The sequence below is a fragment of the Falco peregrinus genome, chromosome 5 (genome assembly GCF_023634155.1).
Source record: "Falco peregrinus isolate bFalPer1 chromosome 5, bFalPer1.pri, whole genome shotgun sequence".
NCBI classification, from domain to species: Eukaryota; Metazoa; Chordata; class Aves; order Falconiformes; family Falconidae; genus Falco; species Falco peregrinus.
The window spans coordinates 99,353,365-99,378,659 of NC_073725.1; the positions used below are offsets into that span (position 1 = coordinate 99,353,365).

A 25,295-nucleotide genomic window follows, 5' to 3' on the forward strand; every position below is an offset into this window, starting at 1 on the left:
CTTCAGAGCACTGTACTGTCCAAGTAACACTGACCACCGGGGTGGTGGGAAGAGGTTCTCCACTGTTAGTTGCTCCTCAGGAGGGGCTGGCAGGGTGTCACTGGATGAAGAGGCTCTGGCCACATTAATCAGCTGAGTAAAACCATTCACCTCTAACCAGTTCTTTCCTTTAGGCACCAGGGCACCATTTGCAAATGTACCTTTGCAGCACTTTTAGAAGATTTTTCACAAAACTCTATTCTTAAACATATACAGTATTAGCTATCTATTGCTGATAATTGAACTGAGAGATTTTATATGCCTGGCTCAGCGATAGAGCAGGAGGCTCAGGGCTTTGTGGCCAGTGGACAATAGATGTGCAGCACCCATACCGCAAACTGATTTTTTTTTTTACTCATCAGGTTGTGAGACATCTAAGTCCTGGAAGTTGTCCTCAAAATATTCTGAAATATAAATTCTAGTAGGTTCATAGCCCAACCTATCCCTGACTCTTCCAAGTAACACAGCATGGGGGGACTCATGGGAGATGACCTGTGATGTTCTCCAGCTCCACACCATGCCCTTCCACCGTGCCCTGTGGTCTTGAGACATGAAAATACATGAGGTAGTCATCTCCGAAGCTGCATCACGTCAACATTCACAAGCTTCAAGAGACTATGTGGTGCTTTCCACCTAAAAGAAAAAGAAGGGGTGAAAATGTTACTTTCCAAGACTTGCCTGTAAGGCTCAAGAGGAGAAGGAAGATCTTCCCTTAATCCTTTTTCCTGGGCTAAGTATTTTTGGAGGTCTCAGAGCAGCAATGGACTGTACCTACTGCATGTACTGCACTGTTGGAGTAAAAGGGTAGGCCAAGCTGTTTCTGTTGCATTTGCTCCTGCGCCAGTCAGGGCAAGCATGCCTTGACCTGCACCTCTGACCAAGGTCCTTGCTGGCAGGATTTTCCAGGGGAGGCTGTGTAAGTGGTTGTGTTAGTGGCCCTTGAGACTTGGGGTTAACCAGAGGGAGACTGGGAGGGAGCAAATAAGGTGTTTGGGCCGGGGAGAGAGGAGGAGGAGGAGAGAAGCCAGCTGCAGAGCCCAGCCTGGAGGGCACCTCAGGGAAATAAAGGGATTTGTCTTCTGCCTTTGGGGCATCTGGTGTTGGGGTGCTTTGCATGTCAAATTGCCCATCCTAGACAGCCTCCATTCTGTTTGCCTCCTGGTTTTATTTGCTAGCTGTATTTCTGTTAGTATTTTTATAAGGTTTTTTCTGTTTTATTAACAGAGCAGCTATGTTTACCACAGGCAGGATGACGCTGGGCTTTCTGCTGAAAGCTGCCACATCATGATGATGTGTTTTACCCAGCAGAGCTCACCAGGCGAGACTCCTGTCACAGCACGAGTCACCAGGGAGGTTTCTTAGAGTAGCAGTCGCCCTTCAGCCCATGCTCAGTCACTGGCCTAGTATTTCATCATTGCTATTTCTTGCTTGTATTTTGTGCTGGTTTCTCCATTCTTCTGAGATCAAAGTCATATTTTTATTAATGAGTAAAAAAATAAGGGCACGTATCTGTTTGATCATACACAGAAAAATACCCAGCAGGGCTAGCTTAGTCTGTTAGATCTATTGCAAACTCACTCTGCTAATGGCTTGCTTAGGTAAAATAAGATCAAAGTTGGGAGAAGTTCCAAATTTTCTGTGCTCTTGTCAGGTGGCTCCATCTTGGGGTTATTGACTTGCACACCAGCTGCAGAGGAGGGACCAGCCAGAAGAGAGATGGCAGGAGAAGGAAACTTGCAGACAAAAGTAGAAGTTCCTGATGGTGTCAGAGCTGCTTTTTCTAATAAGTGTGGTTGATCTTAATGGAAAATGGAACCCTTTTCAGGGGAGAGATGCAGGGTTATCATATGAGCACTGGATGGACACAACTAGTACAAACAGATGTAGCAAGTGATGCTGGCGGTGGCAAGGCATCTTTTGATGTGTCTACATATAGGCTTGCCCTGTGGTGGCAGCTTGCAGAAGGAAGGTGTAGCTTAGAAAGAACTAAGGAGAAAGTCATCATGGCAAAGGTCCAGTCCCAAATCCTGGCTTTGCTTTCCTTTTTTAGCGTTGTGCATCATGGTGTAGGAGCAGCCTTAATAACGTTTTAGGTCTTTCACATATGCCAAAGAAGTGTGCCTAGCTGGCAGAGTGAATCACAGGAAAAGAATGCACTCAGGGTCTGAGAGGACAAAAAAGAGCATCCATGTGTTTCAAAGAGAGCGACTCGGAGCCCGTGCTTTGTCTCTTCTGATAAACCTGCTACTGGAGCTAGTCTGGTAGTGGAAAGGAGAGATTGCTCTGCTTGATCTAGAGGCTCTGTGCCTGCAACTGGCCTAACCAAAGGGATTTATGTTTTACCTTACCATTACTTATCCAGCAATACTTGAGCCTTTTTAAAGAAAAATTGTTCCAGCAAGTGCCAAAATCATTCAGCACTCGCTGCTGGTGCTGCAGAGCTGCTGGAGTTTGCTTGCAATAACAGAGGTAGCGAGAGGTCCTGGCAAGGGTTGGAGCTGATGCTGTGGTAGGGCGCTGGGCAGTAGCTCTGCGGCTGGGCAGCGGAGGGGCCTGCCTTCCTTTGCAGGCAGCTCTCTTGGGTTTTCTCACCCCTTTGGTCACGTTGCTGAAGCAGACATTTACCATTGGGTCAGGAAATACTATTTATGTATTGTCGGGCTGCTGGAGTGAGAGGGTGGTGTAGTCTGAGCTGTATATCAGTGCTGGGCTGATGTGTAAGGACCCGGGGGCTCCTTGCGTTGCTTGTGCCTGAACGCCGCCTGATTTCTGAGTGTGGGGCAGGTGGGTATGTAGGAGTGTTGCTCTTTGGAGGGTCCCCATCACTGTGACCCATCCCCAACATCACAGGTGGGCTGAGCAGGTAGGGCATGAGCTGCTGCAGGCAGACGGGGTTGTGCATGCCCTTTACTGCCCTGTGTGTGCAAACCCAGGCATGGTGATGGCACAGTTTTCTCTGCAGCAAATCAACTGGGCATCCTTTTTGAGAGAGGAGGAGGTGGTACCAGGGTTGGTGGCTGGGGACGTGACTGGTGTTTTTCTTGTTTGCTGGATGCAAAGGATGAGTGTGGCTGGAGAGAGAGTGGGCAGTGTAGATGCACCAGGGCCTGTAAATCAGGGACGGAGCAGGGAGGCAAAAAATCAAGTCCGTATGAAGAGGGAATTGTACAGACAGCGGTAGATCAGTGGGTGTGGGCACAATGATCCACGTATGGTCAGACTGTAAGGGAAAAGGATGTGCTAGCTTGGTATCCCTGTAGAGATGTATTGTGGCTATCAGAAACCAAAGCACAAGGAGCTCTTCTGGTAACAAATATCAAACTTCTCTGAAACAACTGTAAAATGCACTGTTAAGCAGCTGGGAAAAGTTCCCTGAGACTGGCAGTGAATACTGGTCACAGTAAAAAGCCAGTGATGTTCAGCCATTTGCAAAGCAGCCGCGTCTGCCCAGGAGAGTTTGCAATTAAACCCCCAAATTTGGGGATGTGAGTCCTCCCCGCGCTGGGGGGAGGGCAGCATCCGTGCAGGGAGAACCTGATGCATTTTCCCAGTGCAAAATAGCCTGGCTGGTTGTTTGGGGTTTTTTTTATAGTCTCATGCCCGCTGCTGGAGCCTCTGGCCTCTCCCCCATGGCCAGTTCTCAGCTGCTCTGCGCCTCCCCCCGCCCCCCCCCCCCCCCCCCCCGCCCCTCCCCTTTCCCTCCTTCCACGTTGATTATATTGTGGCTGGTTTTCTGACTGTGGAAGCAGTGATGATGAGGGATGTTCGTTTGGTTGGTTTAGCTTTTTCCTAAATCACCTGATGCTAAGGAGTAATAAAATATTTATTGGATGTTACACAACCAAACCCAGAACACTGCTGTGAGCAGTTAAATATTCCTTTTTGCAGTGGTAGCTGCACAGCAAGTGCGCTAAGGAGGAAAAGCTCTGTGCTGCTCTTGGTCTGTGCTGTAAGCTGGTCTCCCTAGGCAGAGGTGCTTCCCCTGGGAATTACCTGCGGTCCTCAGCTGAACCGATGAATCCCTTGGACACACAAGTGTTACTGATGGGCTGAGCCATCAAGGACCAGCGTGCAGCACCTGCGCATCCTCACATCGTGGCTGAAGGGCAGACCCTTCCAGTGGGATATGCTGGGTGCAAGGGCACCGTGAGGCATCGGTGCACCCAAACACCCAGTCCTCGATCAGAGGTGTTCAAGCATGGCAGTAAAGGGGGTCACCTCTCTATAACAGAGGTGCCTTTTGCTTGAAAACCTCCTCCTACAGCATTCAAATCTGGCTGCTCTTCCAGCAGCTGTCACATTGATGGATGTGGCTTGATTAGCTGGTTTGAGTACACGTACAGCTGTGGATGGTTTATTCTGTAGCCTGTCACTGACAGTGGTGAGCCCTAAAACATTTAGCAATTTACAGCCTAGGATAGCCTCTCCTTGCAAATCTTCTGTTGGATATGGTACCGTCATAGAATAAGGTAGATTGCAAGGGACTTCTGGAGGTCTCTGACCCTGTTTCCCTGCTCAAAGCAGAGCTCCCTCCCACACCAGATCATGTTCATGCAAATGAGGTTGTGAAAATTTGCAAGGCCCCTGTCTCTGCTGGACCACCCTCACCACAACTTTACACAGGAATTCTTATCAATTCTTGTGAAAATTTCCTTTCTACTGGCTCTCGGGGCATGTCATCTGTGGCTCTCAGACAGCTGGGGGAGGGTCTGGAGAACAAGTCTGATGAGGAGCGGCTGCGGGAACTGGGGGTGTTGAGCCTGGAGACAAGGAGGATCAGGGGGGACCTTATCACTCTCTACAATTACCTGAAAGGAGGGTGTAGTGAGGTGGGGGTCAGTCTCTTCTCTTAGACAACTAGTGACAGATCAAGAGGGAACAGCCTCAAGTTGCACCAGGGGAGGTTTAAGTTGGATAACAGGAAAAATGTCTTCACTGAAACAGTGGTGAAGCACTGGAACAGGCTGCCCAGGGAGGTGGTGGAACCACCATTCCTAGGGGTGTTTAAAAAACACATAGATGTGGTGCTTTGGGACATGGGTTAGTGGTGGCTTGGCAGTGCTGGGTTAAGGGTTGGGCTTGATGATCTCCAAGGTCTTTTCCAGCCTGAATGATTCTATGATTCTGTTTAATACTGTTGGTGTGCATCATACAAAACTTGGAAAGACAACTGTCCTGTGAGTGCAAGTCATCTTGTTTTCTTCACACATGCAGATTTGAAAGTGAAAGTCTGCAGAAATTGTTGTAATTCTTTGAAGTTCAAAGCACGTAAATCTGAGACTCTGCTTTAAGCCCATCGGCGATGCAGTGTGCCGTACAAAACCCAAACCCAACCAGCATTGCATGACTGTGCAGTGCAGGCCTTAAGGAGCGAGTGTGCCCGTACTTATTCTTGCCTGCTCAGACACAGAAAAGCATTTTGGGGAGAGGATGGATCAGTGAGGCACACTGTGTTGTGTAACTTTTTTCAGGGAACTTTAATGTGGCAAACTGTTCCTCTTTGCCATGCTTGTGCTCCCTGATGTAGGCGAAGGGGACTGGAGACAGTGTGCAGAGATGGTGCTAGATGCTTGCTGGCTGGAACAGCTCTGGAGAAGGTGCTGTGGCTCTGTGTGTTCACGTTTGTGTTTGGCTCTGAGTCAGAATATGTGTTTGTCTCAAGGAGGCTGGTGCACTGTTTGCTGAGATCTACATCAAGCAAATCCAAGATATTGCCTCTGCTCTGCTGGTGACCATGGTGGGGACATGGCACGTGCCAGAAGTTATTCCATCCTGTTTCTGAGGTCACTAAGTTGTGCTGGGTCTGCAGTTTTTTCTAGACCAGGAAGGTAGGAAGCGTTTGGATGGCTCAATCTAGTCACTGCTAAGCTCATCCCTATAATTTAGTCCATTATGGAGAAGACCTCTGCTAACCTTCTTATCAAAAGCCATTCAATTCACTAGGGATGCCAGGCCAAAGCTCCATAGGTACCCTGCCTGATACCTGTGCCAGGAGTTCATCATCACTGACTTAATTACATTTTTAATATGCATGTGTATATCTGGCAACTTAAGTACTCACATGCTTTAGATAAAAGCTGTGAAACACTCTGCTGCATAAACACACCACAGCATTAACTTAGGAGAGTTCGCTGGGGTCCAGAGTTGCTGTAGGCAAGCAGGGTGTGCTGCAATCTCTGTCGAACGCAGAAACGACTGTTATTTCTTTAACACCTGCCACACGCTGAAAGCAGTTGCGGGGAAAAACAGTGATGGTTGGAAAAGTGAGGGAAGGTGAAAAGAATAAACCTCTTCTGCCCCCCGCAGTACTCCCGTTACTCCCAGCCCTCTGCTTCTCTGCTGTGAGACAGGATCTGGATTTGTATTTGCACCAGAGGCAGCGAGACTCTGCCCCCCACCTCAACACCCGCTGGGCTTGCAACCCACCAGGGTCTCACCTTCTGCCATAGCTGGTGGAAAGGCTGTGGTACTGTATTGATGTGCTTACAAGAGGAAGTAAGTCTGTTGTTTTCTGCTAGTTGTAAGCACGCTGTGGAAGGTAACTGAGAAGTGGTTTGTGTTGGCCTGTTCGTGACCTTACTGGATCTGCAAAAGCTGTTGGCTTGCTTTAAGGTGATCAGAGGGCTGGAGAACCTCTCCCACAAAGACAGGCTGAGGGGTTGGGGTCGTTCAGCCTGGAGAAGAGAAGGCTCTGGGCAGACCTTAGAGCAGCCGTCCAGTACCTGACAAGGAAGCTGGAGAGGGGCTTTTTACAACGGCAGGCAGCGATAGGACAAGGGGTGATGGCTTTAAACTGAAAGAGGATTTAGATTAGATATTAGGAAGAAGTTCTTCCCTGTGAGGGCGGCGAGGCGCTGGCACAGGCTGCCCAGAGCAGCTGTGGGTGCCCCATCCCTGGCAGTGCCCAAGGCCGGGCTGGACGGGGCTGGGAGCAGCCTGGGCTGGTGGAAGGTGTCCCTGCCCGTGGCAGGGGGATGGAACTAGGTGATCTTGAAAGTCCCTTCCAACCCAAACCATTCTATGATTTTATTGTATATATGGGGTTTTAGCTGATCACTGGTACCCCTAATAAGGAAAGATAAAGTAACACCTCTGAGCCTGTGGATGGATCGGTGGCATTGCTTGGCCCTGCTTAAAGGCTTTGGTGTGTGGCGTTGGGGCTGAAGCTGTTCCCCTGCCCTGGCCCAGCCTCTGTCGGGGAGGTGCTGGCTCCTGGCAGCCCGAGAGGCATTTGTGGGTTTTGGCAGCAATGCCCTGGGTGCCTGATGGGGAGGGGAAGGGGTGTGAAATGGGTGGTGGAGCATGTTAGGCAGGTTTTGTTGACCTGCAGGTCTGGTCCCCTCTGCTCCCTTGCTGCTGCTGACTTTCTGCACCAGGATTCTGCTGCTGTGCTGCAGAAGCTAAATTTAATATGAAAGCAGTTTAATTTTGGCTCAGGTTGACAATGTCTTTAACAGTGGCACGGACAGAGATCGATACACCAGTGCTGTTTCACGGTCTGGTGGGGATGGAAGACCCGGTGTCCCGTTAGCCAAGGACTGGGCCATGCTGCAGCCTGGTGTGATCAGGGAGGATCTCCTTTTCCCTGGACAGGGAAAATACTTGTATAGAGCTTGGAGGACAAGGAGGAGGAAACTGGCACTTCAGTAGAGGCAAATCCGATGATTCATTTCCACAGCCCCCAGGAGCTCACGTGTGAGCTGCATATTGGGATTTTCTAGGAATTTCAAGAAGCATCATTCATTTTGAAGGTAGCCCATTCAATATTGAGGGAGAAGCATAAAATATTGCTGCTAGGTAGCATTACAGGAATTGAACAAGGAAGGACTTCTGGAGGTTGTCCTAAGAAATAACTTGGAAAAAGAAATTATAAAAATGCCATGCACATGGCTTTTCATTTGGGATTTTAGCATCTTGGCTCAGAGTATCTGCGCTCTTAATATGTATTTCCTTGTGCCTCAACACCCTGATTCCAATGTTACCGGTACTTTTCTTGTTTCTTTTCTGGGTTTCTTACGACCTCTATCACCCTATCATTCCTGCCTGACATTCACAACGGTTGCTAATACAAAATCATCAATGCATTTAATTAACATCTTGCTTTTCTTTTCTTCCAGATAATTAAATGCTTAATAAAAACAGACCTAGTGCCTTCCCACAGGTGTCTCCCACTTGATCACTACATTGTCTCTGGCTCCTCTTATCGCTGACCCAGTTTTCTTTTCAGTTCTGTCAGGAGCTTCCATCAGCTCAGATAGGTTTGGAGCCTGCTTTATGTTTGCTGCTGTGCATATTGCCCAAGGGCTTGTGATGTCTAGGGTGCTACTGGCAAACACCACACAGGGTTTTAGATGCCTGGCATGGCAGATGGACTCTTAGAGCCAAAACCTAGATCCTGCCAGCCTTAAAGGCAGGAGCTTTTGGCAGTACTCTTCCACGGCGGTCATTGTAGATGGTGCCCAAAGCTGAGGTGGGTCAGGTTAGAGGGATGGTCCTTGGTACGGCCCTGTGATGCTGAGCCTTGCTGCATGCGTCAGACCCTGTGAAGTCTGGGCTGCTGTTTTCGAGGTGAGAACAACTTGTCTTTCCAGCATCCACAGGGGTGGTGAAAGCTCTTCCATGTTTTCCGAAGCAGAGCATACTGAAACTTGCTTTATGTCACTTTGGTGAACACCTCTCCATAAGCACCAGGATAAACTATTCCCAGATTATCATATCAAATTGCCATTGCTCACTAACCCTTCTCAGTGTGATGTTGTAGAATTAATTACCAGTATTCATGATGTTCGTTACTGTAGTCCCTAAACACCCTGCATGGTGCATCATTCCAGATCTAGCGATATTTATCGTTACATTTTCCAATTGGTCCCTCTCCTGTTTTTTATCACTATCTGTGTTTACTAGGCTTCATTATACTCTAGTTGTTTGTATCGCTATAGTTTTTGGTACTTTATTCAAAGCCATTTAGACACTTAGAGACATTAATTTTATTTTTCTCTTCCATTCTAATGGGCAGGTTTCTTCTGCTGACACACAAGTGAGAAAAAAATCAGTCTTCTCTAGACCTTTTGGTTATTATTAAATAGTCAGCCTAATCTGTACCTGCTCTTTTTTCCCTTTAAATCTGTGGTTGTTGTATATACATCTTTTTTGCTTTCTTTTGTCTAAATTAATTCTTATCCTCAAACCCTGAAGTAGTCCTGTGATAAGGACTGTGATAGGCACAACTACATTTAAATCCCTGCAGCCCTTCAGCATGAGTGTTCCCTGCCTCTTAAGATGTTATGCTGGCATTGCTGGTTCGTGACTTATGTGCCCGCTGTGACTTTGTCTGCGCTGCAAGCTGAAAAGGTGGGGGGGTTTAGCTATATCTGTTCTCAAACTGACAGATAAGTTGGCAAAATAATGGCATGTTATCTTACAAGGCTGGAATAAACCCTTGTAAACTTTCTATTGATGTCATTGTTCCAAAATTAGAACAGTCTTGTGAGTTTTACCAGCTGTACGCTAGACAGAAACTTTTGAGCAGCAAAGAGACAGCAGAGAGAGTCCTTGCAATGATAAGGAGAACAGGTTTGCCCTGATACAATTTCTTCAGCATTAAATGGCATTAAATTCTTTCACCACTGGTCCTGACCAGTGTTTTATATGTGACAAGCCAAAAGAAATGAGCAAGGGGAAAAAAACAAAAACAAATGAGGTAAGACCGAGACCCTAGAGTGCTGATGAAAGCCAGCTCGTAAGGCTTCCTGTTCAGTGATGAAACCTCATCTTGGGAAGGGGAGGAGAGGCTGAACGGGAAAACGATTGCACTAGAACAGTCTCTTCCCAGCATGCACACAGCAGCTTCCATTTGACTTGGGTATACCTGAAGTGGTAAAAGTCTTGTGGTGGTGTGTAGTGGCAAAGCTGTTTAGAAATTATGTTCAGGGTGACTTTAGGTGCTTCTGACGCTCGAATGAACTTCCCAGGGTGAAGAGTGCGTGTGTGCATACCCACGCGTGGCTGACTCCTCGTCTGTTGCTGCTGTCCCCAAAGGAGAGCAGAAGTGCACATCATAAACACCCCAATAAGATAGCACAGAAGAATTAGTGGGGTTTTTTTCCCTCATACGTAAACCTTTTTTAACCAATTTTCTCCTTTTGGCATGTTTTGCAGATAAGTAAGCAGCAACTCCAGACAATCAAAGATCGTTTCCAGGCCTTTCTCAATGGAGAAACCCAGATTGTGGCAGATGAAGCATTTATAAACGCTGTCCAGAGCTACTACGAGGTAAGGAGAGACAATATAATATTCATATGAATCTCTGTTCTCACTCTTACAGATGGGGTCAAATTCTGAGCTAATGAATTGTCCTTTATCAAACAGCACTTCGCCTTTATCAAAGGGAAGTGCAAGGCTTCTTCCATCTGATGTCTGGTACATCACAAGGTTTGTGAGGTTCAGGGTCTGAACATGCAACCATGGCAACCCCTACACCATGGTGTATCCTATAGCTTGATTACAGGGAAGATCACCCTTCCTTTAAGCTGGAGAATATCTTCCTGATACTTTCAAACAGTGTGCTTTAAACCAGAGGAGATGACACAATATAAACGAAATGTTGCATGCTCCCTATGAAAAATACCAAGACAAAACCGGGCAGCACATTCAGCTCCTGCTGAAGCTTTTGCATTGTGTCTAAATGACTTTGGGATTTTCAGCAGCCGTCTTGTCTTTTCTGTTTGGTATGACAAGTGCTGTAAAGCAAAGGGGGATGGAGGAGGATGTACATCTACAAAACTAGATGATACCAAGGAACGTGAAGCATTGTTCACAATTGTGCAAAAGAATAATTATGCATGTCTGTCTTTTTGCACCTCTTTTTATGCAGCCCTTAATGCTGCCTTTCATAGCTTTTCTCAGAAGGAAAGGGCTTCTGTTTTTGAAGGAAATCAATGCTTGTGATTTGTATGAGCAGTGTTGCTTACTTTTTTGCTAGCCTTTGTGCAAACCATTTCTCTTTCTCCCTAGAGCTATTCTGTCATAAAAGGTGAAGATTTTGAATTGCCTACGTAAAATACTTCTCTAGAAGTGGAATCTAAGAGGGGACCAAAATCAGATACTAAAACTGAAGAGAATTTTAACTCTATAAAAAATGACAGCAGCTGCTTCTGTGTAAGGAAAGTACAAATTATCTCTGGATTAATTCTATTAAACCAGCCTAGTAGTTACTGCTCCATCATTCTCTGTACAGGAAGGAAGCTGAGAGTAATTTACATCTCTTATCAGAAAAGAAATTGCTAAGGGATCATCAGTTTATCACAGCTTCACCGAACAGATGCTCTTGGAGAAAGTTTTCAAGATGGTGTGAGCTGTGTTTTAGAATGTAAGAGCAGTGTAATCTGCTCAGCTAAGACTATTGGTCAGGAAGAGGAAGCTGCTTAAAAACAGGCACAATACATCCCTGTTTCAGTGATGGGTCTGGCTGAAAATGTGTCCTGACCAGCTCCAGAAGTCCTGTGCTGTATAATTATCCCAAGTGATCAAACTTACAGAGAGCAGTTGATCAGCACTACATGTCTGCAAAACCTGTTTTCAGTACAGCTGGACACCGCACTGGCTCTGTCCTACTTAAAACAGGCCACAAAAAGCATTATGTATTGCTCTGTCCTTTAGTGCATTTTTAACTGCTGGTCTCCTTTAATTGATAGCCAGGTACTTTCAGCTTCTGTGCAGCTGTAGCACGGCTGCCTGTCTCTTCCTCGGCACCATCTGCAGCAGCACAAGGCAAAGCCTCGCTGCACAGAGCCGCTGCCCTCCCTCAGTGCCTGAGCAGCGTTCCCTGCTGATGGTGTTCTCCTTCCTTCCCTCCCTGCAGAGGGCTGCCCACCCTTGGTCAAGCCATGGTGCAATCACAGCAGATGCTGCTTATCTTGGCTCCTGCAAATCTCAGGGTTTTGTGCAATCAGCTGTCCCTTGGATGGACACTGTCTAGAAATTGGCATTTGGGTACTGACTTACAAAGCTGCATGATGGCTTGGAAAATACTAAAACTTGGGGTTTTGCTCAGCTGAAGCTGGCTGTCTCTGTGCAGGACGTGGCTGGTGTTTCTAAGGGGTCCACTTATTAACAGTGAGGAATAGGTTCATTACCTAGGGAATTTTTTTTATTATGTTTGGTTGGTTTTTTTTTTCCGGAGAAAGAAGGAGGTAAAGGTGACATTGTAGGTCAAGAATGTATTTGCTGTTGCCCTGAATGTGTTTGCGTGGTCGCATTCTGCTGTCAAGGGTAAGTATGTGGTTGTCAGTCTAAGACTAGTTCACCGGCTGCTATCAAATTAAAAGATTGAGTGATCTGAGCAGTTACTGCTGCTGGTCTGCAAAACACTGCTGTGCCTGCAGGAATGCTGCAGACCCATGTGTGTGAGGCAGGCCCAGCACACTCTGACAGCAAAGAGCTTTTCTCGTGTCCTTTTACTTCTAACGAGTAAAGCTTTCTCTGTCAAACAGCACTTTATGCAGCAAGTCCTTTCAGTGGGTATTATGGAAATGCTTCATTAGACCCATTTCCACTCTCCTTTGGGCAGACAGAGCTGAGGCCACGCATGACATGTGGGGGTTCATCTGTGAACGTGGCAGGACATGCCTGCCAGCTCACAGAAGTCAGTCCTCTTCTGCATGTGCTGGTGTATGCACCCATGCTGGGGTTTTGCTCTGCCAGTTCTTGACTCCTGGCAGTCCTACTAGGCAATCTTACAGCCAGGCAATTCACCTGGTATTTTCTAAAGAAAGCAGCCCGCTCTGCAGGACAAAACACCTCTTTTATCTTTTTTATCTTCTTATTTCACAGTCTTTTTCTGCTGCTTTGTCTGACAGGCGCTCCCCTGCACCTGCCTCCTCTGCCAGCCGCAGCCTTCCTTTCCTCTGCTGCCTGTTGCTCTGCACCCGGGGAGGATAAATCAGGGCTGAGGGGAGAGGGGGGGTCGGGTCCCTTCACTCACAGTACTGTCACCCCTCTGATGGGAGTGAGGACCACAGATAACAGCCACTGGTGTTGGCAGGTATGGAAAGTCATTAGTGCTGTCGCACAGGGTCAGGCCAAAAGCACCTGGAGCAGATGATTAGAGGGGGAATGTGGGAGCAGAGTGCTGCAGTGGGTCTGTTTGCCATGACCTCCCACCACTTCCAGCAGTCAGTGTGCTGGGGACTTCCTCAGCTCTGTCAGGAACTGGAATTTTGATAGCTCTGGACTATTACTTAAAAGCACCTGCACACAGCTGGGGTGTTATCACTCATATTTAAGCCCTGCAAGGAAACAAAGCGTCTGCTGGTGTCATTTCAGCATGGACTAAAGAGGCTGCTGATGGCATCCTCCCTGTCTCGTCTGCAGGGAGTACTCCCCGGCGTGGTGCTACTGGAAGGAAACAGCCCAGCTCTTCCTCAGCAGCGTTTTTGGGCTGGTCTTGGAGCAAAACCCACTACCACTGCCAACAGATGCCTGTGCCATCGAGCGTCTGGGAACATGGAGTGCCATGTTGCTGAGTGGTGTAAAAAAATATCTACCATGTCCTTAGGTCATCCTCAAGCTCTTGAATTATTGAGGGCTGACAGATATACCCCTGTGCTGGCACAGCTTCTTCCCAGCCTGCTGCATTCATCAGTTCTCAGCATCATTAATAAAACAGCAGTTCTTACTGGGCATTGATTGCTTTCCTGCATTCGGGGCTTGGGAGAGGAGAGCCAACACAATATTCCCTTGTCTGTCTCTCACCCTTCAGCTCTGTGCTGCTCCCGTGACATCTCTTGGTCTGCAGGAGTCTGTTATGTTTTGACCCTTCTGTTGCTCTTGCAGTGAGAAAAGCATCTCCATCAAACGCCTCCTCCCTCCCTCCTGCTGTCAGTGTCCTGCACCTTGCAGGCTGCTCTCCCTGCAAAGCCTTCCCAGGCAACCTCAGGCCGTGCTGAACCATCCTGTGCTACTTCACCAACTCCCAGAGGTGGAGCGGGAATGGATTTGGTCTCGTCCACGTGCAGCCATGCCACCTTTTAGTCATCTGAGTTGCCTTGGCTTTTACCCATCAGTTTGCAAAGATTGAGCCATTCATCCTTGTCCTTTCCCGGGGTGTTTTAATGGTGCTCTTGCCGTGCTGGTTGCCCAGGTTGGAAAGACCCGGCTGCAGGAGAAGTGGGGACAATTATTTAGCTGAAAGTTACATTAAACTAATACAATGTCATTCCTGTCATCTTGTGACAGCAGGGCAGTCTGCAAAGATCTCCTGCATTGTAGCAGCTTAATGTAAGCCTGGTCCCTGCACTGGTCAGAGGTCTCCCAGGGGCCTGGGTATCAGGATAAATGCTGTGCAATGCTGTTGCCTCCAGTAGGATGACTGGGCTCCTTCTAACAGGGCAGAACTTGGCTAGGTGAATGTAGTTCTGCCATAACTTCCTTATTAAAACATTTGCTAGAGTAAAATATAATCCTGCTTTCCCAAAGGGCATTTGATTTATGTATCTGGTGAGGTGCGATCACAACATCGCATGAAGTCCTAATTGCATCAAAATGTTCTGTTTTAGCGGACGCAAAGCAGAAGCTTCACCTGATTTCATTACGCTTCCCACAAAGTACAGATGAAACCTCTGTCCTTCTGGTAACGTGGTTGTTGAGTGAGGAGTTGGAAAACGTACTGGCAGCCAGTTAGTGGGCTTCCCAGCAGCGAAACCATGTTTTGTGATAATTGAAGGGGATTTTTATAAATTTATTTTTTTTAACTGACACCATTTGAAGTCACCCTTTTTTTGCAGGTATTCCTGAAAAGCGACCGTGTTGCTAGGATGGTGCAGAGTGGAGGGTGCTCAGCAAATGACTCCCGGGAGGTCTTCAAGAAGCACATTGAGAAAAGAGTGCGCAGCCTGCCAGAAATTGATGGCCTCAGCAAGGAGACAGTCCTGAGCTCTTGGATGGCAAAGTTTGATGCTATTTACCGTGGGGAAGAGGATCCCCGCAAGCAGCAGGCCAGGATGACGGCGAGCGCTGCCTCGGAGCTCATCCTCAGCAAGGAGCAGCTCTACGAGATGTTCCAGAACATTTTGGGGATCAAGAAATTTGAGCATCAGCTTCTATACAACGCATGTCAGGTAATGTCCTTCTCCCAGGCTGGGTGGGAATGGAAGAGGGCTTCTTGGGGAAGGGCTTGCCAGTGAGAAATACTGCTGTTATGAACTAGAAACTTGGGTTTGACCAGACTGTTTGTGAGAGAACTTCCACCAAGCAAGGGGGATTTGATTCATTGTGGGACTTCTGCACTGCCAGTTTTGTTCCGGCTAGCCAAGTGAGCTGCCTTCTGCTCATGCTTTTTTCCTTGTGAAATACCCCATAGGACTGCTGAGATGGGGAAATTTTATTCCTCCAGCTCTCTGCCTGGATGAGCAGGTCTTTGATGGTGCTTAAGTGGGCTGTTTTGCTTGCCTTTCCTGTGTCACATCACCAATCTAAATGACAGAAGTACATTCTGGTAGCCTGCAGTAACCTTATTAATAGTTGAAGCTCAGATGCCCCTGGGGTGGATGTCTTACGCAAATGGGCTTATTGAAGTTGTACTGGTTCCTCTTAAGAAGAGGGAGCCTATGACCCCTGCGTGCCCGTGGGGGTTTGGGATGCTCTCTCCTTCCGCCATGCCCTTGAGGTGGCTCTGTTTGCACCATGAGTTCCCAGATGCCTTTCCCATTCCTCTCTTTTTCTCCCCCAGTAAGAGCCAGTTCCCCAGAGCCGTGGAGCTGGGACTCAGCAGTGCTGCTTGCATTTCCAGCAGCTCTTGCTGAGGGCTGTCAGTGGCCATCCAGGCCATTGGTGACCCAGATTATGGTCCCCTGCTATCGGATATAAATATCACAGGCGGGATAAAGGATGTCAGTGTCACGGGGAGGGTAAGGTAATGCTGTGGAAAGTTTTTGGAGGAGGAGCAGACCTCAATCTCTTCCCCATAATTCAAGGTTTCAACTTCTTATTGAAATTAATACATTCGAGACCAATTCTGCCGTCTGTCTAGACATTTCCAATTCTTTTCAAGACAGAAAATTGTTTGATCTGGTTTTTCTCCTGTAAAGAGCTTAATTATCTTGCATTTGTATTTTTGCATCTCAGACCTTAGTGGCAGAAGGAGAGGATAATAAATGTCCCTGAGTAAGGCATCTTCATAGCAAAAAGGCAACAACAAGGACTGCATCGATCCTCATAGATTATGTTTACAAACAAGATTTCAAGCCTCCAATCCTCTGTTGGAGGACTTCTTTAAGATCAAAACCATGTTTTCAGTGATGTGCTGAGAGCTGAATCAGTTCTGCAGTTTGTTTTTTTAACTTAAAGCAACTCAAGCCCCGTGTGTCTCATCCTCCCTTGACCTCTGCTCAGCTAAGGAGCTAGCGTGGTTTTGTGTGAGCGTGTGTGTGACTCTACCCTCTTGCTTTGTGGTTCCCAGTGATGCAGAAAACGGTATTTAATCATGGCTGCCCTGCTTTGTGGGTGATCTCTGTTTATGAGAGCCTTTCTGGCTGACACCATGAACCCAGTGGCTGCTCCCTGCAAATTGCCCTGTTGCATCGAGCAACCTGTTTCCTGCAGTAGGTTCTGATTTTATTCTGAAAGTGACGGATTTAATTCTGGGTCTTTTCTAATACTCAGAGGCAGCAAACCTGTAATTTAAGCTTTTAGAGAAAGATGTAATTTCTGTTGAAAGTGAGTATTAGCACGGGAGTTACTCTGTTTTTAATACCTGGATAGTGAGGATTAGCTATGCAGAAGGGAAAGCCCTTTATACAAGGCATGGCTCAGAAAGCTGCAAGGCCAGCAGTTGTTCAGCCACTTGGTATTTTCCTGGGGTACAGTGCCAGTGGTTATGGTGCCAAGGTGCTGGCACAGTGGGGTGGGCAGCAGAGGTGGGAGCAGGTCACTGCTGCTCCTTCTCCCATTAGATGTTGCAGGGAAGACCACAGTGAGCACCCAAGGCAAACTGCAGCCTTTGCTGTGGGGACCCTTATTTTGGTGCTGCCTGTGGTCACAGCACCTGGGCTGTACCAGAGGGATCTCTGGAGCTCTCTGGCCACTGGTAGCCCTTAGGAGAGCAGCAGAAGCTGTTCTGTACTTCCCTCTTGCCTCAAAGCACCAAAATCGCTGTTGACCACTTCTCCTTCCTGCAGGATCTCAGGCATTGCTTGCAGCCAGTCTGTTGTAGGGTATAAGTAAAACCTATCAAACTGCAAATGTTTTTGTTTGCTTAGCTTGTATGGGGAGTTCCTGGCAAAAGTCAGAGGTGCATGCCACTCAGCTAGCATGTTTTCTGCAACAGAGTTGTGGAGGAGAGCAGAAAATGATATGCAGTGAGCAGTGATTCAGTAACCTGCCCCTTCCCCCCATGAAAGCTTCCTCCTGATCTCTCATGATGAAGCATTGGCCCTGAAACAGGAAATTTTTCCCTTTCCCTCTTAAATTTTAGTAGAAAATTATTTCCTACTCCAAAAGCTCCTGGTGTTCACACAGGGCAGATTTCAAAGCCACTACAGCAGCTGGGTGTCCAATTGCTGCAGGCTGGAGGTGTGAGCAGAGCCCTTCGTGGCTTGGAAACTCCTCTGTGCCATGGTGGTGGCATCTCTGACGCCAATTAGGGAGTCAGAGGCACCTCCCAACATTACAGCAGTAAAACCAGAGACATCTGGAGAGAGAAGAATCGCGTGTGCAGCATTGCAGCAGCCTGGGTGGGTGCTGGGTGGGAGAGGACCTGGGGCAGCTGGAGGGGAGGAATAGCTCCCTGCATTGCATGTGTGCTGTGGCCATGGCAGGGCTGAGACATGCTTCTGCAGGACTTCCCGCTGCTCATTCTCCCCCCACCTTTGCATTTTCATACATTTTCATTCGCTGCATCTGTCTCCCTCTGATAAGCCATCTTCTGTAAATACCTCTGCCAGCCTGTCTTGAAATCAGCAGTGAGCTCCCTTCCCAGGTGGATTTGCAAACACCTCTCAGCCTGTGCCTGCAGCTGTACTTGCATCACAGAGCGTACCCGCTGGGCTTTGAGGCACTGGCCCCATAACACCTGAAAATTGTCATTTATCTCCATCGTGCTGTTTTGTTCCAGTCCGGATTGTGTTTTGGTCAGAATTGGCCTAAGCTGTGCTCATTCGCCTCCCCGTGAAGACGCGCTCAGTCTGTTGATCTGACTGTTGTCTCGTCGGAGTTAATTTGATGTACAACTTAAATCTTTTCCTTAATAATTTGATTGAAGCTTCCATCACCTGTTTCATAAGAACAAAATATTCTATAAATTCTGTTTGTGAATAAGCTTTAAGTAAAAAGAAAACACGATCTGGCGTTTTCCTAGATGTGCTGAAATTACAATATCCTCAGAAGCGCCATGGCGGCTCAAGTTGCGCACATGTGGGTGCAATAATACATCTGCTTTCCTCCCCTGGGCGTTGTACCGGCAGGTCCTGCCAGAGCCCACCACAGACCCTGGCTCGGCAGCCTGCCGTGGTGCCAGCCACAGGCTTTATACTGAAACTGAGCAAACCTCCAGAACAAATCTAGAGGCAATCATGAGCTTCCCAGCGGCGTTTTGGCATGGTATGAGCCACACTTATTTTTGACCTACACTTGTTTGCTGTGCATGGGAGGAATTGGGAAACGGAGCCTTTTCCCTGGCAGGCCATCTGAAGGCCGTCTCTCTCTGGAGCGGCAGCGCGGTGCTGTCAGTGCAGTTTATTGGTCAATCACCTGTGCTTAGAAAAGCAAAGCCTGTCAGCTTTTCCTATTGCTCTGGTCGGCCGGCAGCGAGTGGAGGGGCTGGCTGCTCTGGCGTGCTCTACCCTGCTTTGGTGTGCAGGGTGAAACTGCCCCAGAGGCTGTGCAAGGAGGCAGGGGGTAAGAAGGCTTTGCCTAGTAGTTGTCCTCCTAAAGCACGGGCAGGAACGGTGCTGAGAGCCCCAAGCACTTGCTTGAACTTTTCCTGTGGTCTGGAAGCAGGTGTTTTTCTCTGTGGCCTCCTGTTACATCACGCTCACCAATTGCATAATAATTATATCACCGGGAAGGCATTTCCATTAACTTCTGAAATAATATTTTATTTGTGCAGAAAGATTTTTTCTAAAGGGATTTTTTTTTTAATACAGTAGCCCCATGTGGCATGAGATAAGTGTATTCTTAATGTGATAGTGGTGATATAGCAGGATCTGAGATAGCAGCAGAGCAAAAGGGATTGATGCAGTTGGAAAGGCTTTTAGGAAACAAAGACGGGAAGTGGTTCGTAGCAGAATGTTGTGGTGATAACGGTGTTGTTAAGCACAACCTCTGACTAGAACATTTTAAATAATACACGGAGGCTTAAGTTTTTTGCATAACAGACTATGTGGCTTGGTGTTTCTGCTCCGGTGGAGTTGTCATGGGCATTGAGTTGAGTATCTCTGGCTCCAGCAGTGAGCTCCTCTGTTGTGTGATGGGCATCATGGAGGGAGAAAGGTGTTTCAGTCTTGGGTTTCTGGTCCAGAATCCATTGGCAAGGCTTGAGTTTAGCTCTTCTGCATTGTAATTGACCTGTGGCTGTGGAAGAGTCATACAGGAGCTATTTTCTGTAAGTGTTGGGCAATTCCAAGCTTGGGTTTTTGTGACAGTTGGCATTTACTTGGGCACGAGCCCTGTATTTCCCACTGACCTTCATGACAACTAAACTGCAGCAGAATCTCTGAAAATCAGGTTGTGGTGTTCCCCCCGTCTCATTCTTCCAGCCATAGGGCAGTGATTTACTTTTCTATCTCAAGCTGTGTTTGAAAATTGTTTTTAGCTGCAGTGAGAAGGAGCTAGTACAGTGCTGTTCAGTGAATCCAGCAGCAGCAGACAATATCCAGACCACACCTGTGATGAGCTGCACTCTTCCATCCTCCCGCTTTGGAGGGAGTGTGGGACTCTGGGCTGTCCCTGCAGGACCGTCTGAATTCACAGGATTCACAGTCAGACTTTCTCTTCTTTCCTGGGCCTGAAGTGTACTGTACGCTGTGGCATTCCTGTTAAACGTGCAAAATACCTGTGCTAAGCTTCCAGTTTCATCCAGTTCTCTTGGATGCTAGATTTGAAAACAAACAGCTGAATATATGCACGTCAAACCTGCTGAGTAATACATAGTAATACATGGTCGTGGTTTTTCAGCATCTATTCTTGTGCAGCCAGGTAGAAGGTGAAACATCAGAGAAGCATGCATGTGTGAGTGGGCTACAACACAGGCCAAGTGCCATTGCTGTCTGGTGACTATTTCACGTAAAGGGATGAAAGCCTCTAACCAGTGCAATGGGAATTGTTTCATAACTTCTGGGGGCTGTGGTTTTAGCTAGGAAACATTTCGACCCAAATTTTGCTGACCAGAGCTGCCTTAAAACTAGAATTCACTGTTTTGACATTTATTTTTGCAGCTGAATTAGGACACTGTGTCCAAAGGCTGACATTTCTCAAAAAGCAGAAAGTTCCCCTGCCAAAAAAAATTGGTTTCAGAAGTGTTAGCAGAAAAGATATTTAGGATTTCTGTCCTGAATCAAATGTTTGATTTTAGCTCAAGTCAGTATTAGAGATGATTCGCTGAGGTAGCATCTTGCCTTCTGCCCCTCTCTCATCTCTGTAATTCAGGTGGTTTTCCTGAATTTGGTTGCTTGTCTTGCTGCGGTGCATTGAGCCCGTTGCAGAGACACTGCGGTGGTACTTGGGAGATGCAGCCCAAGTAAGGACAGAAACTCCCATGAGGCACAGTAACAGCTCAGATGGTGAGACGAAGGCTAAGGTGACCTCAGAATAAATGTTTGGTCTGTGTGTATCCTCCCCAAACCAAGTATTTCATTTAGTTTGTTATGATGAAAAATTCCCAGCCATGCCTTGCGATGAGAATTGAGCCCAGGGTCACTGCACACGGTGTGGAGTTGCCTGTCTGTGCACATCTCTGTCCCTTCAGTTCAGAGATACAAGGGCTTAGTATCAGCTCTCTCCCTTCTGCTCTCTATTCATTTTTGAAGAAATAAAGCAATTCCTTTTTATTTCAGCTTCATGTTGAAGCTCAATGCCTATGAAATGGTCATCTGCAGTTCTGGACATTTAAGCACTAATGCTAGCTATAATGATCCCTGAAAAAGGGCAGGAGCTTTGCTTCAGCCCCAGAGCCCCAGCAAACAGACTGTCACGGGGGTGGCAGTGGGGAGCTGGGGCTGCAGGCAGGGACCAGGGAGCCTCCACAGGCTCCTCTCTCCAGGGCTGGACATCTGGATGCTGTGGACAGCCAGCAGCTTTAGCCACCACCACTGTCTCCCTTACAAACCTCCAGGGCATCAGCCAAACCCCTTGGCTTTTTTTCCCACACTGTGAGCATTACCTGCCTCACCCCCCCTGCCCCCCTTAAAACAAAGCCACCACCAATAAAAATGGGTTAAGGTGGTTTTGTGATGATCAAAAGCCTCAAAATCCATACAGCATCATACTCTGTTTTCAGTAATTCAGTATTTATTTCCATGGAAACGGAAATGGCAGCCTGGAGCCTTCTGCAGGGTTGTAATTACTCCTGTAGCAGCCAGTGGCAGCCACAGCATGCCTGTCAGGGCTCAAGCATCTCCCAAAGACAGCAGTGATTTAGCGCCTGATGGGAAATTGAAAACGGAAAAAGCATTGGGAAGTGAATGAAATTTTCCCCTTCATAATAACACGACATGGAAACACGTGGTCCTTCAGGGAGGAGGGAGAACTGCTGCTCTTCATCAGCTCCAGGTGAAGAATGATGTTGGCATGGGAGGGTGGAGAACTGAGAGGGACAGTGCGATGGCAGGGATTGGGTGAGCGTGATGTCTGGCTCCACTGACCCCTCAGCTGCCAGCCACCCTGTCTGGGAGAGGTTTGCTGATGGAGGTCACCCAGGAGGTACAGAGCGGTCCCCCTGATTTTCCCTGTTGGTCCCATGTGATGCATTAACATTGACTCTACGTAGGATGCATCATTTAGTGCCTTTATAATTAGGACTAGGAGAAGTGGTTGAGATGGACATCTGCCTGCTCCAGCATCTGATGGAGAGCTGTGGGGAAGAGCTCGGCCAGTTGGAGGGGGACATGGCGGTGAGTGGGGCGGCCCTGCCAGCCCAGCAGTGTGCCACGGTGCTGCTGCCTTTTGGGGAGGAAAATGCAGCGATTGCTCTCTGCCAGGATGGGACCAGCTCTCCAAGCTGTCGTCACTGAGCTGATTTGCACACACACGTATGGACCTACGTGTGTGTCCATTAGCTGTAGGATCAGCTTATGTTCTGTGCTGTTATGGACTTAGAGAGCAATCTTGGCCCCTGTAATTAAATTTAAAGCAAATTAGCTCTTCTATTAAACAAAATAAATCTGATGTAGCCTAATGCTGTATACTCTAGCTATGGCTGATCAATCGCTCCTGCAAAGAGCAGGCAAATGCTGCTGAGCAGATGGTCTTGGCTGAGGCATGGTCAATTAAACTAATTAAAGATGATTTCATTTAATCAGAGGGTGTTTTAACCCTGTTAGCTGCCAGTTGGGGAGGTATGTTTTTGTGCACTAGGAACTTCCAGTTCTGTCCCTACTATGGACATCTTTTGGTTTTACAGTCCCATTACAGAAACCAGACTAGAGCGGGCATCTGAAGAGCAGATGTTTAGCAGAGAAATTATCATGTCATGCAACAATGGTGAAGACTTGCAGAGGAAAAGTCAGTCATTTTCTTCTAACGCTAACCAGAGATGTTTATTAGACTGGAGAAGTCTTCTACACTGAATCCTTCCCACGCTACCTCCTGCCAGCCTTCCCTCCAGGTTTAGGGGTATGGATGCCTCTCCGCAGCCTAGCCAAATGTCACTTGTTCCACAAAAACAAGCAGTGGCTTGTTATGGTGTAGTATTTAAGGGACAGAAAATGGTTTCAGTATCTGGACAGGTTCTGGAGGGACAGCCTCTTATTTCTACCCTCTGCTACCATACAAAATGTTTTGGCTGCTGGGAGGCCCTCTGTCACAGGGTTCTCGAGATAGATTTTATTCATCATTTGCTGCAGAAGTCCACAGGGACTCCTTTGAGCCAAAGCCCTGTTTTAGTTTGCTTAATAGAGCACTCAGTTGTTATTTGTCACAACTGCTCACCCTCGCCATTTCCCGTCCCCCTCTTCCGATCTGCTGTGCTGCTCCCCTGCCCTCGCTGTAAGGGGTGACACCACTTGCCAGCAAGGGAAGTGCGATGAAGAGACCTCGTTAGTCTAATGGAAAAGCATGCAAAATTATCTCAAGAAGCAGCAGTAGAGAAGACAACGCGTCCAGACCGTTAGTGACCCCCTCACTGGGCAGCACCAAGAGGCTGCAGCACGCTGGGACCAGTGGTCCTCTGCATTTCCAGCAGCTCGTGCAAATTAAGTTAGAAACAGTTGTGCTTTATCCAGAGGCTACACGGGCAACTTCACACGTCCGACCAGATCTATCCTGCTCCAGCAATATTGATCCCTGCAGGTACATTAGGGCTAAAGTCAGGATGATTTTCAAGATGTTCATCCTTTGTGAAATGCTTTTTATTTGTCTGTTTAGCAAGGGGGGTTTGTGGTGCAATATCAACTGAACACTCTGTTGCCTGTGTGGACTGATTAATTTCCGCAGCTTAAGGTTTAAATTGCCATCAAGATATCTCTTCAGTTTTATTTTTGTTTCAATTGGCCCATGAATACTTTTCATCATCTGCATTCATGCCGCAAAGGCATGCACAAAATATAACCATGGTTACCTTATAAAATATTGTAAAATATCGATGACTTGACATTTTCAATTTACGTTAACCCCTCTATTCAAGGGCGGCTAATACTCTTCTTTCACTCAAAATCTAGTTGTTGGCATGACTTTCCTGCTGCTTAGCCAGATATTTTTTTTTTTTTCCCCGTCAGATCAGGAGCTTCATTTCAAATGTATGTTTATTAATATAATTCCATTTTGCTACGACCACCTTGCATTCTGGAAGGAATATGTTAAGTGGTGAATTCCTGGCTCTAGGTAGGAGCAATTAAGGAAAAGTATGAGGGATTGAAGTAGCTGGTGACGTGCTGATGCTGCTATTTGCAGACTAGTAGAGGTCTCTGGTAAGGAAAAGACTTTGACCCTGAGGTTATTACTTGGGAGAGCTGTTCTGGTGTCTGCTGCCTCTGCAAGTGCCTGGCTGCTTCCACCTCTGAGCTTTACTATAGGAATAGATCAGAGCAGAGGGGAGGGTCAGGACAATGAACCATTCCTGGCACAGCTGTGCAGCGGGAGATGCTGAAGCAGTGGGACAGGTTTTGCAGGAGCTAAAGAAATAGGAAGATTTCTTCGGCCTCATTAAATGTGGCAACATTTGGGAATTACAGCTTGAAACTGTTTCAGTGGAGAGGAGATCTGCGGTGGCACAACATACAAATCCCAGAGGTGTTACCTTTGTATTAGCAGAGAGGAAACTACTGTTAGAAATGGGGGAGCAAGTGGAGAAGAAGTTGCTGAGTTCAGGCAAACCACATTGCACTGAAAACCCCAACGATCCTGTAGGGCACATTGCAGAGTGGACCAGCCTCAAAACATCTGGTGGTTCTGCCCAAAAAGAAAGCCAAGCCAAACGCTGTCCATCATGGGGGAGTGGTAGCCAAAGGTGATAGAGAAAATCAGATGTTTATTGCTTATCTCCCCCAAAACCAGCCTAAAATGTAACTGAGATGGGTTGGAGTATGGTTTCTGAGTTGACCTTCCATGTGGTCTGGTTCCCAGAGGTGGGATTTGACTCTCAAAATGCCCTGTTTATTTCGAGCAATCTCTCTTGTGCCCTAACTTTGAATTCAGTGCAAGCCACTGTATGTAAAAACCAGGTCCTCAGCCTGGTCCTGTGTTTTATTGGGAAAGGAAAATGTCACTCCTCCTCTTTGTCTTTCCTTCAACCAGAGATGGTGAGCAGAAGACATGACAAAGAAATGACCCCACTGGCCCCCTTCAGAGAAAGTAATCTCGTTTTTCCTTCGAGCAGCATTTGTTCCCTGCAGTACATGTTCCTGTCAATCAGCCCAGGAGGCCCTGGGAGACAGAAGGGGTGTTATCCAGACCTCTCTCTCTTTAAGCAAGGAAGTGCTAGCTGCAAAAGAACCCATATGTGATGCTTATCTTAAGGAAGGCTGGAATACTTAATAAGACATAACTGGTGCGTGACCCTGCACTATGTTAATGCCTCTCTTTCCCTTCTTTTTAAATGGGGATACAAT

The 25,295-nt window shown here is 47.4% G+C and overlaps 1 protein-coding gene across 16 annotated transcripts in view; it reads left to right on the plus strand.

Annotated features, from left to right (window-relative positions):
• Nucleotides 1–25,295, plus strand: part of CADPS (calcium dependent secretion activator) — a 220,801-nt gene that overhangs the window by 33,516 nt on the left and 161,990 nt on the right. For all 16 annotated transcript variants that reach the window (XM_055804351.1, XM_055804350.1, XM_055804353.1 and 13 more), the window contains exons 2-3: nucleotides 10,198–10,311; nucleotides 14,823–15,155. In XM_055804351.1, the coding sequence (XP_055660326.1) occupies nucleotides 10,198–10,311; nucleotides 14,823–15,155 (447 nt within the window). The remainder of the gene's footprint in view (nucleotides 1–10,197; nucleotides 10,312–14,822; nucleotides 15,156–25,295) is intronic.